Source organism: Cervus canadensis, chromosome 6 (genome assembly GCF_019320065.1).
Source record: "Cervus canadensis isolate Bull #8, Minnesota chromosome 6, ASM1932006v1, whole genome shotgun sequence".
NCBI classification, from domain to species: domain Eukaryota; kingdom Metazoa; phylum Chordata; class Mammalia; order Artiodactyla; family Cervidae; genus Cervus; species Cervus canadensis.
Genome location: NC_057391.1, coordinates 26,250,586 through 26,265,800, shown reverse-complemented (window position 1 = coordinate 26,265,800; position 15,215 = coordinate 26,250,586). Strand labels below are relative to the sequence as shown.

Genomic DNA, 15,215 nt, shown 5'->3' with positions numbered 1-15,215 from the left:
TCCGAGGCAAAGAAGGGGGAACCATGTTGATGACATGAGGGCATTGGAGATGAGCCATCCTCTGTCACTGCTCTTTGGAAACAGATATTCACCAAGTACCCAGCACGGGCAGTGCTCTCTTCATGTTGTTGTTGTTGAGTCACTAATTTGTGTCCAACTCTTTGCGACCTCAGGGACTACAGCATGCCAGACTCCTCTATCCTCCACTATCTCCCAGAGTTTGCTCAAACTCATGTCCATTGAATCGATGATACCATTCAACCATCTCATCCTCTGTCATCCCCTCTCCTGCCTCAATCTTTCCCAGCATCAGGGTCTTTTCCACTGAGTCAGCTCTTTACATCAGGTGGCCAAAGTATTGGAGCTCCAGCTTCAGCATCAGTCCTTCCAGTGAATAGCCAGGGTTGATTTCTTTTAGGATTGACTGCTTTGCTCTCCTTGCATCCCAAGGGACTCTCAAGAGTCTTCTCCAGCACTACAATTCGAAAGCATCAATTCTTTGGCACTCACCCTTCTTTATGGTCCAACTCACACATCCGTACATGACTACCGGAAAAACCATAGCTTTGACTATTTGGATCTTTTTAGAGTCATCAAAGTGATGTCTCTGCTTTTTAATATGCTGTCTAGGTTTGTCATAGCTTTCCTATCAAGAAGCAAGTGTCTTTTAATTTCATGGTTGCAGTCACCGTTTGCAGTGATTTTGGAGCCCAAGAAAACAAAATCTGTCACTGCTTCCACTTTTTCCCCTTCTATTTGCCATGAAGTGATGGGACCAGATGCCATGATTTTAATTTTTTTAATGTTGAGTCAGTTTTTTTCACTCTCCTCTTTCACCGTCATTAAGAGTCTCTTTAGTTCCTCTTCACTTTCTGCCATTAGACTGGTATTATCTGCATATCTGAGCCTATCTTCAGTGAAGCTGGAGAAAAACAAAGAACTAGGTAATTTAGGCTCATCCCCAAGGAAAGGAGCTTCCTGGAGTAGGCAGAGTCCAAAGTCCAGTGACCCTGTGGACTCGGGAGCTTACTTGTCTATAAGACTTTGGCTCAACATAAGGAAGAGAAAAAGATCTTGTCTGTGTGCAGAGTTCTAAGAACTCCATGAGGTCTAAAGCCTTGATACTCAAAAGTGTGATCTGCTTGTTACAAATGCAAGGTCTCAGACCCCACGCTAGTCCTACTGATTCAGAAACTGCATTCAGACAAGATACTCTGACAACTCCCATGTACTTTGAAGTATGAGAAGCAGTGGTCTAAAGTATACACAAATGTAAATACTAGCAAAATGAAGGAGTTAATTTTCTAGTTCAAAAAATAAATGAAAATCCAGAAAGGTAACCAATACGAAGCGATAGGTCAGAAATGGCAGTTGACCAATACAGGATGAAAATTCTAGGAGACTGGAATTGGAACTGAACGTTAAATGAAGAATATGAGCTGTCTCGGCAACACCAGATGAGCTTTTTATCTCTAAGAAGGGTCTTCTCGGGGGAGGGGGGTGTAAGTAGAGTAATAGAGAGGAATCAAGAAACTGCAGAAGAGTGATGATAGCATTTGGACGATTGTGTATGGAATTTATAGAAGACAAAGCTGGAAAGAATGAGAAGTTACAGATTATAGCCTTGAATACCAAGACTTGGTCTTTTTATTCAGGAAACTGTATTGTCTAATCTGGGCCCACTCTTCTTGGACTCCACTGTCTATGACATGGGGGGCTGTCCTAGGGTTTGAGCAGAAGAATACTATAAAGAAAGGGGATGCTTTAGGAGAACTCTGCTTTTAGAGATCGTCTGTGCTGTAATGGAAGAGATGCCTCATCGACCCTTTGTATAGAGAGACATGATTTGACCTTCAGAATAACAAAGGCTATTATTAGGACTCTGTTTTATAATAGAATTGTACTGTATTATGTTAACAAATTGTACTGTAGCATCGCACTGCACTTTAATAACACAGAGACAAGATAATTGGGAGGCCTTTTCAGTTCTGTGATGGCTCAGGAGTCAGAGGAAGGGCAATTGAAAGGGAGTCTGCGTGCAGTTCTTTGACAACAATAACCCAGAGGCTTAGAATAGCCATAGAGCAGCTCTTTAACCATAGAGCATCTCCGCATAAAGGGGAAAGAGGCAGCAATTCTTGCCTTGAGCTGTTAGGAAAACCATCTGTTGAATATAAAACATTGTGTGCATTACAGCGCCTCAGAAAGCAAAATCCCCTGTTTGTATGTGTGTTCTGGTAGCCAACATCCCAGCCTTGATTCAGGCCGTTTACCCCGCTGGGCTAAGTGTTTTTAGTCCTTTGGGGGAAGGAATGGGAGCAGGCACTACAATTCATGGCTGATTTTCTTTCCTCTGGGTGATTTATAAGCTGTCATCCCCATCCTCGTCTGCATCATAGATGACATACTCTTATCGGCTTCGTTTTCCTAATCATTGTTCTCTACCTGGCCTGCACCCTCACAGCTCTCAATGTTGTCACCGAAAGGCATCTGGAAGCTCAGAAGCTCTCACAGAGAAACCTTTGCCATTAGTCTTCCCTTTCATCCCATTTAAAGGAAAGGAAGATAAAATTCTGAACATCATTCTGGACCTCAGAACATGATGTCTGAAAGAGTTTAATTTAGAACTGGTCTCCCTTGCTGCTGCTGCCAGACACCGCCTGGGCACACCCTGCTTCGCTACAGCTTCAGCGCCTGCAGGGACAGCCTCCCAAGCTCTTCAGCTATCGGCCTGTCAGGGCTTAACGGATCCCCCAGCTCTGGCTCTACCAGCAGCTCTTCCACAGGCAGCAGGTGAAACTTTCTTGCAGGCAGAGTCACTGTCGTCTGTGCACAAACACGCTGGCACCTAGAGCCCCCCCTGTCCTTCTCTCCCCAGGTGGGTGCTATGCTTCTGGAAGTGGCTGTGGCGGGAACACGGCCTCTTCTTCCCTGTGTTTTCTACGGAGCTTCTGACAATCTCAGTGCTGTCCCTGAGCTCCATCTTTGTGAGGCTTAGAAAATTAAAATTAATGGATCAAACATGAACTGCTGGATGGAGACTCCGAGACACACCCCAGGAATGGTCTAGGCCGTCTCTGCACCCTCAGCCACGTCTCTCAGTGATCTCAGTTTTTCCATGACTGGGGAGTGATTGGCTCTCAGTAAATTTCTTCAATTTGACATGGGATTTTAAAAAGGATCCATGGTTGGGGTGGTCTAGAGAATTGGTTTCTTTCCAAGCTCCTGAATTATAAAAGGATGACCTCCTGGGGGTCCCTCTTCCTAATCACACAACCCTATGAGGCCTTGTGTTACAAAGTTTATCAGAACCTGGGGTCCTCTGCAGCATTTAAATGAAGATGGTCTTGACATTCCTTTCCTCAAATAGGGATTTTATGTACCTCTAGGTTCCAAATAATGCCGTTTGCAAATTTCCTCCTCAGACCTCTTCAATGATGTCAGCATAATTGCATCTACTAGTCTGCATGTTGGGATGGAGTATTGTTTTTCACCTTTATTTTTCCATCTTGTTACATCTCCTGTCTCATTTGAGCTGGGGGTTATAGTTGAGTTGTGTACAAAGTGTGGACCCTTGTGTGTAGGTGACGTTGTTCACGGTGATGCCACGTGGCCTTACTAAGTGGATCCGTCCGTCCAGATAAGACCAAACCAACTCCAGGGAGCCGTGTGGCCACTTGTGACAGGCAGCCCTTCTCCTGGGGCCCTGGAGTGCTTTGTGGTTGAAGATCTCCAGCTGCCTGACCCAGAGGCAAACTAGTCACCTATATGACACTTGGGAAAGTCATCCGAAACGTGAAGGAAGAGTTCATCACAAAGCCAGCCACTGGGAATGAGCGTTAGAGAGCCGGCATCCGGGCCTCAGTCCCCGCTGCTCGCGCTGGACGGCTCCTCTGGCAGTCTTGTTCACAGGCTGGCCCTGCATACGCTCCAGGAGACAGTCCTTTGAGCAAGTTACTCAACTTGTTAGGCCTCAGTTTCCTCACTGTGAGACAGTCACAATAATATATCCAGAGAGTGCTAAGCCCAGGACCTGACACCTAGAAGGTACTTGATAAATATTAGCTGGTGTGGTTTATCATCATTGTCACTCCCTCTATCAAGCAGAGTTACTGAGTTGCGTGAAGTTGTAATGCCCCAAGTGAGGAAGTTGTGGAGAAGGAGTGATCCTTAGCTGGAGCCTCTCCACCAGGTCGAGGGAGCTGATCCAGTTGTAAAGTATTCCTCCCCAGGAGAAAGTGCTGGTGCCTTTGAGGATGTCGCTTCACTCTCAGCCCTTTCTGGGGTTTCGTTTTTTTGATGGAAGCCTGGGATTTAGGTTCTCATCTGCCGCTGTACAGAGTTGCCCCGCTGTGCCCACTTAGCCCCCAGGAGTCCCTGACACTCCCTCCCGTTGCTTTGACATACCCGACTTTTGCTGCTGCTGAGGAGCCTGTTTTCAGGCATGTTCAGCTGTCCCCTGTAGAGGTGGCTTCTGCCCCAGAGGGCCAGTGCTCTCCTCTGCAATGAGGGCAGCCCTCTGCCCCGGGGCATGACTGCTGTTTAAATCTGGGGCATTCACCCCCTGTAACCTTCCCCCCTGCTCTTGCCCACTGACTGGCAGCTGGCAGCTGTGACTCAGAGGGACAGCAAAGTACTGTCCCCTCAGCTGATGTCTGAGGGACAAAGAGGAGCCCATGTTCCTTAGAAAAAGGGCTTTGTGCGAATATGACCTTTTTTCCTTTCCGTGTGCATCTTACATTGTCAGGGTGTCTATAATTAGGAAGTCACTGATGTGACCTGAAGTTATTCAGAAGTCCTCATGTTTTGAATCTGCTGCTTACTTATCCTATCATTCAAGTTATTGGAGAAGAATAGGAAAGAGTGGCTTTCTTTTTTTATTGATTTTATTGAAGTACCCTTGATTTACAATATTGTGTTAATTTCTCTTGTATAGCCAAGTGGTTCAGTTTTATATACACACACACACATACATACTATATGTGTATGTATATATATATGCATTTTTTCATATTCTTTTCCATTATCATTTATAACAGGATATCAAATATAGTTCCCTGTGCTATACAGTAGGACTTTGTTGTCTATCCATTCTGTGTATAATAGTTTGCATTTGCTAACCCCAAACTTCAAACATGCCTCCTCACCCGCCCCCCTTGGCAACCGCAAGTCTATTCTGTATGTCTATGATCTGTTTCTGTTTCGTAGATAAGTTCATTTATGTCATATTTTAGATTCCATATATAAGTGATATCCTGTGGTATTTGTCTTTCTCTGACTTACTTCACTCAGTATGATAATCTCTAGGTCCATCCACGTTGCTGCAAATGGCAGTTTTTCGTCCTTTTTATGGCTGGGTAGTATTCCATTGTGTGTATGTACTGCATCTTCTTTATCCATTCATTTGTCAATGGACATTTAGGTTGCTTCCAAGTCTTGGCTATTGTAAATAGTGCTGCTCTGAGTATAGGGGCACAAAAATCTTTTTAAATTATAATTTTTTCCAGATATATGCCTGGGATTGTGAATACTGGATCATATGGAACTCTGCTTTTAGTTTTTTGAGAAACCTCTATACTGTTCTCCATAGTAACTGCACCAACTTACATTCCCCACCAACACTGTCAGAGAGTTCCTTTTTCTCCACTTCCAAGAGACTTTCTTAGGATGTCATGTCTCTGCTCACATCAGGGATGGAATGCTTCAAAATGAGGTCTTCCAGATAAAGCTACTCTAGTGATACTTGTCCAGGTTGGAAACAAAAGTAATGTCTTGCAAGAGGGGATGTCTTACCACACACCATTCTCTCTCCCACATTCCATTTGTCATCCCCATTTCTCTAAGCCCCTGGCAACCAGGATGATTTCTCTTCCTTCCTTCACATCTCACAGCATAAAGCAGAGCCCTCTGTCCCAACAGGCAGCCTGAAATTGTGCCAACAAGTAGTCCTTATTCCATACTAGAGTCATATCTTCAAAGCTTCCTTACTTATAAAAAAATCTGTCTATAGAAGGGGGTAGTTTCATCTATTATAATCTCAAAGGCTATGAAGCATAGTCTCAGAAGCATAACAATGCTCAGGAAGGTCCATGAATCTGATCGACCAGACCTTCCGCCTTCCCGAGGGATGGGGCCACCACCAGTGGTCCTGGGTGGAGGCTGTTTGTACAGACATCCCCTTCATTGCTAGGATTTCACTGTAGCTCTCTTACTTAGAAGTAGTATTAAACAGTATCACATAGTATGCTAAATAAGTTCATAGTTTCTGTAAACAACCAACTCAGCTTGGGAGGGATTTATCTTTCACTTATGTGACTTATTTACATAGAAACTTTGTGATTTAGGTAACAGTATAAACACTCCTTCCTTAGGAGTGACACGGTTTTCTTTATGGAGGGCTCCAAGCCCTGGTTTAGCCTCCAGCCTCTGAGCCCTTTGTCCTTTTCCGAGCAGTCTGCAGCTTCAGCTGCCCTCTGGCTGCCTGCCTCATGTCTTCCCAGGACTGGGATAATTAGTGCTTTCCCAACTCTGCTGATTTGTTGGTCCACAATTATGATTCATAAATAGCCCACAAACAAGAACACTAAGCGATCTGAACTTCTGCTTTGGGTCTGCTCTACATGGCAATGCTTTCTTTATTATGATGAGGACTCAGAAAAGAGCTTGGAGAGACAGTAAGTGTAGGAGCGAACGGTTTTCTACAGCTCCTGCTTGAAAATCTCACTTTCCTACTTAAAAGGGAGGGGACTGTAACAGGAGACTGGGAGGATGGGGTTTATAAGATGTATTTTGTAAACAAGCAGTTATAGTGCTAGCATCCAAAACTTCTTAGCATACTCTCAAATGACAAGAGCCATTATACCTCTCATTTCACTGGAGAAGATGCTGGGACCTAGAGAAATTTGGCAGTTTACATCAAGTCATTCTTTGGGCTTCTTGCATTATTTTATTTGGGGCAAAATTTAAAATTACCCAGGGTTTAAGATATGGAAGCAATCTAAGTACCTATAGACAGATGAATGATTAAAAGATGATGTGTCTGTATATTTATGTACATATGTATGTATATACCTGTACCACACATGTTCACACACACATACAAATATTAGTTAGCCATAAAAAAGAATGAAATTCTGCTATTTGCAGCACCATGGGTGGATCCAGAGAGTATTATGTTTAGTGAAATAAGTCTGACAAAGGCAAATGCTGTATGTTATCACTTTTGGTGAAATTAAAAAATAAAACAACTGAATATATATAACAAAGCAGAAAGAGACTCACAGATACAGAGAACAAACTAGTGATAAACAGTGGGGAGAAGGTAGAGGGGAGGAGCAAGATAGGGCTATGAGATTAAGAGACACAGACTACTATGTATCAGAGATAAACAACAAGAGTATATTGTACAGCACAGGGAAATATAGCCATTGTTTTGTAATAACTTCAAATGGAATACAATCTATTTAAATATTGATTCACTGTGTTGTATACCTGAAACTAATATAATATTGTAAATCAACTATAACTCAATTTAAAAGAAGGTATATCTCCAGAGATAAATAACATAAAATTACCCAGGGCCTAATTGGTGCTAGTGATAAAGAACTTGCCTGCCAGTGCAGGAGACATAAGAGATGCAGATTCAATCCCTGGGTAGGGAAGATCCCCTGCAGAAGGGCATCCCCTTCCAGTATTCTTGCCTGGAGAATCCCATCGGCAGAGGACCCTGGCGGGCTACAGTCCATGGGGTCACAAAGAGTCGGGCATGACTGAAGTGACTTAGCACACAAGTAATATCAGTTTTAACTAAGAATTTAACTAAAGAATTTCACTTTTTCTCTTATTGGTTTTACTTTTCCAGATGACATTTATTTACATCTTGGCTGGATGATTGTTTTTTCTGCCAATCATTTTGAACCAGACTCACTTGTCTTTCCCATATACCAAGGGCAGCCATCGACCCCACATGGCCTCCTGTTGTTGAGTATGTGGGCCAGGAAGAAAGAAAAGGATGCTGTCCTATCTTTTCTACTGGGACTCAAAGCTGTGGAGGAAGCAAGGGTTCTGCTTCCTCCCAGCCTCCCAGGACAGTCCTGCAGGCTGACCGAGCTCTCTCACCACTCTGCAGGCTTCGTGCCCATCTGCTCTCTGGGGCTGTCTCAGATCGGCCGCATGAACCTCGGGATGGATGCCAGCACCTTCAAGTTTTATACCATGTGCGGCCTCCAAGAGGGCTTTGAGCCTTTTGCTGTCAACATGAATCGCGACGTGGCCATGTGGTTCAGCAAACGCCTCCCAACATTTGTCAACGTGCCCAAGGATCATCCACAGATAGAGGTATGCTACACGTGCACATCGTGGGGGGCCCTGGCAGGGCAGGGGGACCCAGGCACTGAGCTCCCACTGATGTTCCTGTAACAGCTGGTTCTTGCCTAAGTCCATGCCCTGGCTGTCCCCAGTCACCTCCTTGCCAGATTCCAGAGCTGTCATTACAGGCACCTTAGTTGTGGCAGCTGAGTGGCATCTTACAAGGGGTAACCAACCACCTTGCAGATCCATATCCCCAAATTTTTGGGTCACTACATTTTCTCCAGATGTTGCTATAGTAGTATTAGAGCAAAACAGCATCTAGAGTCCTTAAATGTCATTTTCCTAAAATAGTTCAATACCTGCACTTAAGATGATATGTCCCGGTCATTGTTCTCCTCTGCTCAGGACTTAATGTCTTTTAGGCTGTGTTTAATTCCTGCAGAACCATCTCCAGCTTTTTAGGTGGAGGTGCAGTAGTTGATTATGGTGCTCGTACCTTATGTGGGGAGCAGAGAGGCAGAGAAGCCAAAGATTGTAAGGATCCTGATTTGGGTTCTGGTTCTACATCTTTTTGCTCTGCATCACCCACACACACCACGATTTTTTCATGGTGTCAGGGTGGGATGGAAGCTGATGGGATGTCAGACAGATCAACTCCACTGAAGCATTAGATTCAAGGGCTCACTTCCACCAGAGTATAAGTCTCCTTCACTCACCTCCCAGTCTGAATTCAGCAAGCATCAGCTCTTCATCCTCCCCTTTCCCCCAAACCCTTAAATAGTAGAGACTTGAATTTCTCTGATTTCTACCTGATAGTTACTTTAGAAAGCTGGCTCATAAACTTTTTGGAAGTCATGAGCCCCTTTGACAAACCAATGGGCTCTAGAGACCCTCCACTTAGAAAAATATGCAGACCCCACAAACCTAGGTAAGCATGCTCATGGACCGCAGAATGGGAACTGTGCTCTAGAATGCAGGGAGAAGTGCTCAGGTCATAACAAAATCGTCATTGTAAGTCTGCTCACTTCCTCTGCTCCCCATCCCACCCCCGCACATACACTTCAAACATCCAGTTGTGATCTTTCCTCCTCCACTGCACTCCTCGAAGAGCTCACACCCTGGAGCTGGGAATTTCCTTCTTTGTCGGGAGCCTCTGTGTGGCTCAGGCTGCAACTGTGGTAAAGGTGGGCAATCCACAGGGTCCTCTGAGGAAACTCTAATGTCACTTCTGGAGTCTTGGGCTTTCTGGTGCCTTCTCCCTTAGATATTCTCATGCCTGCTGACATGGGAAACCTATGGAAAGTTTCTTCTTTAGCCACTCGCCACCTTCCTAAAAGGTCAGCATCAGCAAACACACTGCAACACCCCTGCTGCCTGACGCCCCTGAGCTTGCAGAAAACCCAGCAGTCATGTTTTTGAATCCCTAATCTCCCCAGCCAGAGGTGGGTCTGTGATATTTTATTGGGCAGGGTCCACGTTAGGATAAGGGTAATGGTTGGGTTACCACTCATGACCACCTTTGCAGTTCGCAGAAAGCCTTCCGTAGGTGGTCAGTGAGGGCAGAGAGAGTGGGCGGGGGTCAGGCTGTCACGTGAAGCTGGTGGCATTTCCAGGTGGTGAGGATCGACGGCACCCTGGATACCCCTCCCTGCCTCAAGGTGACCCACAAGACATTCGGCACCCAGAACAGCAGTGCCACCATGATCTACTGCCGCCTGAGCGTGCCCGTCGAGTGCCACGCCTCCTTCAGCCACAGCCCCTGTCTGGACAGTGATGCTTTCCAGAAAAGGTGAGGAGGGGGCGGCTCCAGCTCTCAGAGGGGCTCAGCGTGTCTGCTGCAAAGGTGACTTTTTGTCTGCTGCTTGCTGCACCATGGCACAACTGGAGTCCGGTCTGTAGGGTTCCCGCTGCTTTCAGTCAGGAGAGAAAGAAGGATGTGTGCTCACATGTGTGTGTGCCCATGCATGTGTGTGTATGCGCACAGTGTACAACTAGAGGGCCAATCAAGCTTAACAATGTCACATCCAGTGGACACGTTTCTGCTCTTCTCAAGCTCTCTGAGTCCCTAGCCTCCTTGCAACCTGTAATTCCTCTGTTTGGGAGTAGAAAAGAATGTAAGTGCGTGAGAGGGTGCAATTGTTATTGCCATTGTGTGAAATCAGAAGCTTCTGTAGGCAGATACTGCCTTCTTTGCATAACTATGGCCAGAGTCCAACCCAGTAGCTGTGTGACTCATGAGTAATGTGACTTCCTTCTGCCTGATAAGGAATATATTCCTTGCTCTCTTTCTTCCCTTTCATGTCTAGTTTTAATCGCTGATGTATGGCTCCTGCAGGTCTCCTCAAGAGTTTTACTATCTACCAAGCTTTAAACAAGCAAAGCTGTTTGAGAGAACAGGATAATGTATCCCAGGGTATCCCTGCCTACATTATTACCAAGTCTCCAGCCTCCTCCTTGCCCTAGCTTACATCTGGGCTGAGAGACAAGAGTTGGAAGGCACAGTCCTGCCTGCCGGTAGCAGGTTGCAGATGAAAAGTTCCAAGATCAGTTGGGATCACTCATATGTGGGAAATAGCCAGCTTCCTAAACTTGTCTTCATCATTAAAGGTAGATCAATTGCCTGTCAGACTTGTGGGCTTCTTTATAGAACTGAAGAACTAAAACATGGATTATCTTCCCCCCCAGGAAACAGATGCAAGAAATACTCTCTCAAACAACAACAGTAAGTAAATGTGCTCAATTATGGTTTTAATTATTGGATTCTTTGCCATGCCTGGTAATATGCCCCTTACAGCAAAGATCTGTCTAGAGATCCTCTTTAATTGCCAATTACTCTGCCTTTTAATATCCATCTTAATGCTTCCAGAACATATCTATGGTATCTCTCAAGTGGGGGAAAGAAAAACAGTTATTCAGTGCAAAACAGAACTCTACCTAGAGCATCTAATTGGGCACCATTCTGTACTTGGTGTCCACCAGGGACCCAGCACTGCCTTTCTGATTGAAAGGAACATCAGTTGAGGGGGAAAGGGGGGCTGTTAATTTAATCCTTTTGTTTGCTCTTTTATGTAAACTTCTGTGAATCAACTCTCCCATCTCTCTGAGCAGTGCCAGGATTTGACTGTTGAAAGCAGTCAAATGAGCAAAAGGAGCAGGGAGCAAGCTCAGAAGATGGAGGCTGCTTTTGGTTCTTTTTCTATAAACAGTGGTCAGAAAGCAGTGATTCCTAATTTCTTTCTTCCTTTTGAGCTTTCCTGGTGGTTCAGTGGTAAAGAATCTGCCTTCCAGTGCAGGAGATTGGGATCTGATCCCTGGGTCAGGAAAATCCCCGGAGAAGGAAATGGCAACTCACTCCAGTATTCTTGCCTAGGAAGCCCCATGGACAGAGGAGCCTGGTGGGCTATAGGACATGGGGTTGCAAAGAACCAGACACGACTTAGCAACTCAACAACAGCAACACATCTTTATTTAGCCCCTGACCAAAAAAAAAAAAAAATACAAACAAAATTCTTTGTCAGAAATGCACATCACCCCTTCTATAAAGTTATCCTGCAAGCCGGTATTCACAGGTTAATTGTCAGGCATAAGTTTCTTGCCTTGGCGTGTCACACACTTGCTATGTGCAGACACTGCAGTGAGTACACTGTATCACCTTCCCCCTTAATTTCCACTGCAACCCTGGGAGATGAACAATCTCTTGCACTCCAAGACACGGAAGACAAATGACTTGTCTAAGGTCACACGATTAATAGCTGCCAGGGCCAAGATTCCAGCACAGGTTGTGTCTGGCTGACTCTTTTCTCTTCCAATCAAAAAACTGGAGATAACAACAAATACGACTTCATTTAGAATAAATGTGTTCAGTTTCATAAAGAAAATGATGAAGCAGTCACTTAATTCAGTGCTTCAGTTGCTATTACAACATAGTGATAAACTTCACAAACTGTTACAGTGCCTACCAAGAATGGCTGTAGTTTTCAGCCCTGCCTGTCACTGAGCCTAATGACCGTATGAAGCACATTTGGCCACAATGTGGGCTTTTTCTTTTGTAGCATCCTTTTTAAGACTTAAAAAAATATATCCCTGGACTTCTCTGCAGAAGTGGCAAGTGGCCTTGTTCTCTGAACCTTGACTGTTCTCTCTGAAAGCATAGACAGTGCCCAGCTCCCCCCAGCAGCCCGGGGAACCAGAAGAGGGTGAGGGTTCTACGCTGACCGTTGAGTGGCTGCCTCTAATCTCTGCAGCAGCAGCATCTTCTGGGCAGAGGGTGACAGATTAGGTGCCTGACTGTCTAGGTGCTAAAGCACAAGAGAAAGCGGGAAAACAAGGAAGCCCAGTTCCCTCATCAGCCCTGCCCCTAGTCCAGAGAGCAGCGGTACACCTCAGGACAGAGTGTGCTTTCTAAGAAAGCAGCCAAGTGGGCTGCTGTGTAATGTCTACCTCGCGAGCCCATTCCCCCCAGCTGGGGTCACTCACTCCATCTGTGGTCTCTCCCCAGCAGTGCTACTATGCAATCCGCATCTTTGCCGGACAGGACCCCTCCTGCGTGTGGGTCGGATGGGTGACTCCGGATTATCACTTGTACAGTGAAAAGTTTGACCTGAATAAAAACTGTACTGTGACTGTTACTCTGGGGGACGAAAGAGGCCGAGTCCACGAAAGGTAAGAGGACTTCCAAGGGGCAGGTTTGGCCATCAGGTTCCTCCCTCCCTCATCCAGCAGTCTTTTTCCTCTCTCTGCTCACAACTCAAAGAAGGAAACATCCCAACTTCTATTATAAAGAGGGAAAAAAAAGCACAGGCTTAAAATCCTTGAGTGAATGAGCTTGAGGCGGGGCGGTGGAGCGGGTACTATGGTGGGAGAAGTTATTATCAGCCAAAATAAAGGGGTTTCATTACGTATATAAAACATGACCCAGGAATGGGAAATACAGATGGACAATTGAGAGGTCTAAGCTCCCTCTAAGTCTTTTCTCTGTGATTTCTGGGCAAGTCCCAAGTTCTGCAACATTAGAACAAGCCAGAGAAAAATCCTCAAGTGCTTGAGGGAAATAAATTCCAAAGAAATAAAAAGATGTACCACATCACACAGCAGCTGATCAACTCAGAACTCCCCATCCTAAAAGTTGGTAATGGCTGAAAGAATAAAGACCATCAAAGAGACATGACGAATTCAGGAATAATTACCGCTGGGTAGAAATTAGGGATCCTGAAGAAAAACATGTCTTAGGTACACCCATATCCTCCCACCAGTCCACTAGAACTGCCATCAGAAAAAAAGATCTTTGGCCAGCATTGCCCCAGAGATGAAGCAGCAGACTTTATTTCCACCTCAGTGAGATTCCCTAGAGTCCTTGCCCTTATAGACTTATACAGAAATGCAAGAAATTGGTCCTCAGGCTGACCTTTATCCCTAAAAAGCCAGGATGTTTTGCAATCAATGCTCTTTAGATGCTACTTGCTCATCAAAGTCTAGGGGCCGAGGTCAGGCGTGATTGCTGTGTCCTGCGAGACCATGGTGGCGGGTAGTTAAGAGGACAGAGTTTGGAAGCAGATTGCCCCCATTTTAAACTGGGTTCCATTGCTTTCTAGAGGTGTGACTTTGGGCCTGTTACTTAACCACCCTGGGTCTAAATCTCCTCATCCATAAAATGAGAATAATAGTTGTAATCTAACAGAGTGTTACGAGGTTTGAGGTAAAACATAGATAAGTGCCTGCAACAGTGCCTTGACCCAAGTACTCAATAAACATCACTCTTATTACCATAACTGAGTGTCCATCATGTTGTGAGATCCAAAGGAGATGCTGTGACCAAATGCAATATCTGGTTTGGTTACAGAGGAGAGTATGTGAAAGCCCTTGTCCAGTCCAGACTTCACTCTTCAGCCAAAAGAACAAAAAGCCAGAGGGTCTCCTCCCAGCTGGGTCCCTTGCTCCAGTTTTCTGGCTGAGCCACACCAGACTGATGATTTTATTTATCTGAGCCTCAGTCCACATTCATTGAGAAAAGTATGTGATACATTGGCACCTAGAATAAGATGCAGTAAATAGTAGGTGCTCAAGAACTCTTGGTTCTTTGTCTTGTATAATAAGAAATAAACACGGGATCAATTTTCAGATGTTTTCGGGCATTTCAAACTTGCGCCCTTTAAAACAGGACCAAAGTGTAGCACTTCACACTCCCATGACTTTCATACATTATTAACTGAATTCTGTAGTCATCAATGTACTTAGTAGTCTAATCACTGGGAAGCAGTAGTAACACAGCTGCTGTTTAACCTTAATGAAAATCTAGCAATGGCTATAACTCACTTGAAAGGAGCAGTTTGCACTGGCTCTGCCTGAGGGCATTTACACTGGGAAACCAGCCCCACTGGTGCCCTAGAGAAGAGGCAAGCAGAGGAGGTGAAGGCATGCTTACAAAGGGGATTTCTAGTTGTTGGGCAAAGTGATAGACTTCGAGAATCAGAAAGAACCTGGGAGAATTCTAATCAAACTCTTGGCTTTCCAAGGCAAAATCAGATCGACCTTAGGAAGTTTGAAGGGCTGATGTAGTGTCCCATATACAGTCACTTTCTCCTTTGTATGTACTTAGTCACTCAGTCACTCAGTTGTGTCCAACTCTTTGCAACCCCATGGACTATAGCCCGCCAAACTCCTCTGTCCATGGGGATTCTCGGGGCAAGAATACCAGAGTGGGTTGCTATGCCTTCCTCCAGGGGATCTTCCCAACCCAGGGACTGAACCCAGGTCTCCTGCATTGAAGGCAGATTCTTTACCATCTGAGCCACCATGGAAGTCCTTTAGCCTGAGACAAGTCATTTGATGCAACTTTAAGTTCTCAGGCCCCTCAGATGGACACACCAGGGCTGGGCTTGCCCTCAGCCATCATAAGCGGCTCTGGG

The 15,215-nt window shown here is 45.2% G+C and overlaps 1 protein-coding gene across 8 annotated transcripts in view; it reads left to right on the top strand.

The window, feature by feature from the left end:
* The window catches only part of RYR3 (ryanodine receptor 3), a 547,151-nt gene that overhangs the window by 343,098 nt on the left and 188,838 nt on the right, over positions 1 to 15,215 (top strand). For 7 of the 8 annotated variants that reach the window (XM_043471377.1, XM_043471383.1, XM_043471379.1 and 4 more), the window contains exons 28-31: positions 8,129 to 8,337; positions 9,924 to 10,099; positions 10,996 to 11,032; positions 12,809 to 12,972. In XM_043471377.1, the coding sequence (XP_043327312.1) occupies positions 8,129 to 8,337; positions 9,924 to 10,099; positions 10,996 to 11,032; positions 12,809 to 12,972 (586 nt within the window). The remainder of the gene's footprint in view (positions 1 to 8,128; positions 8,338 to 9,923; positions 10,100 to 10,995; positions 11,033 to 12,808; positions 12,973 to 15,215) is intronic. The other variant, XM_043471384.1, reaches the window with a different exon arrangement.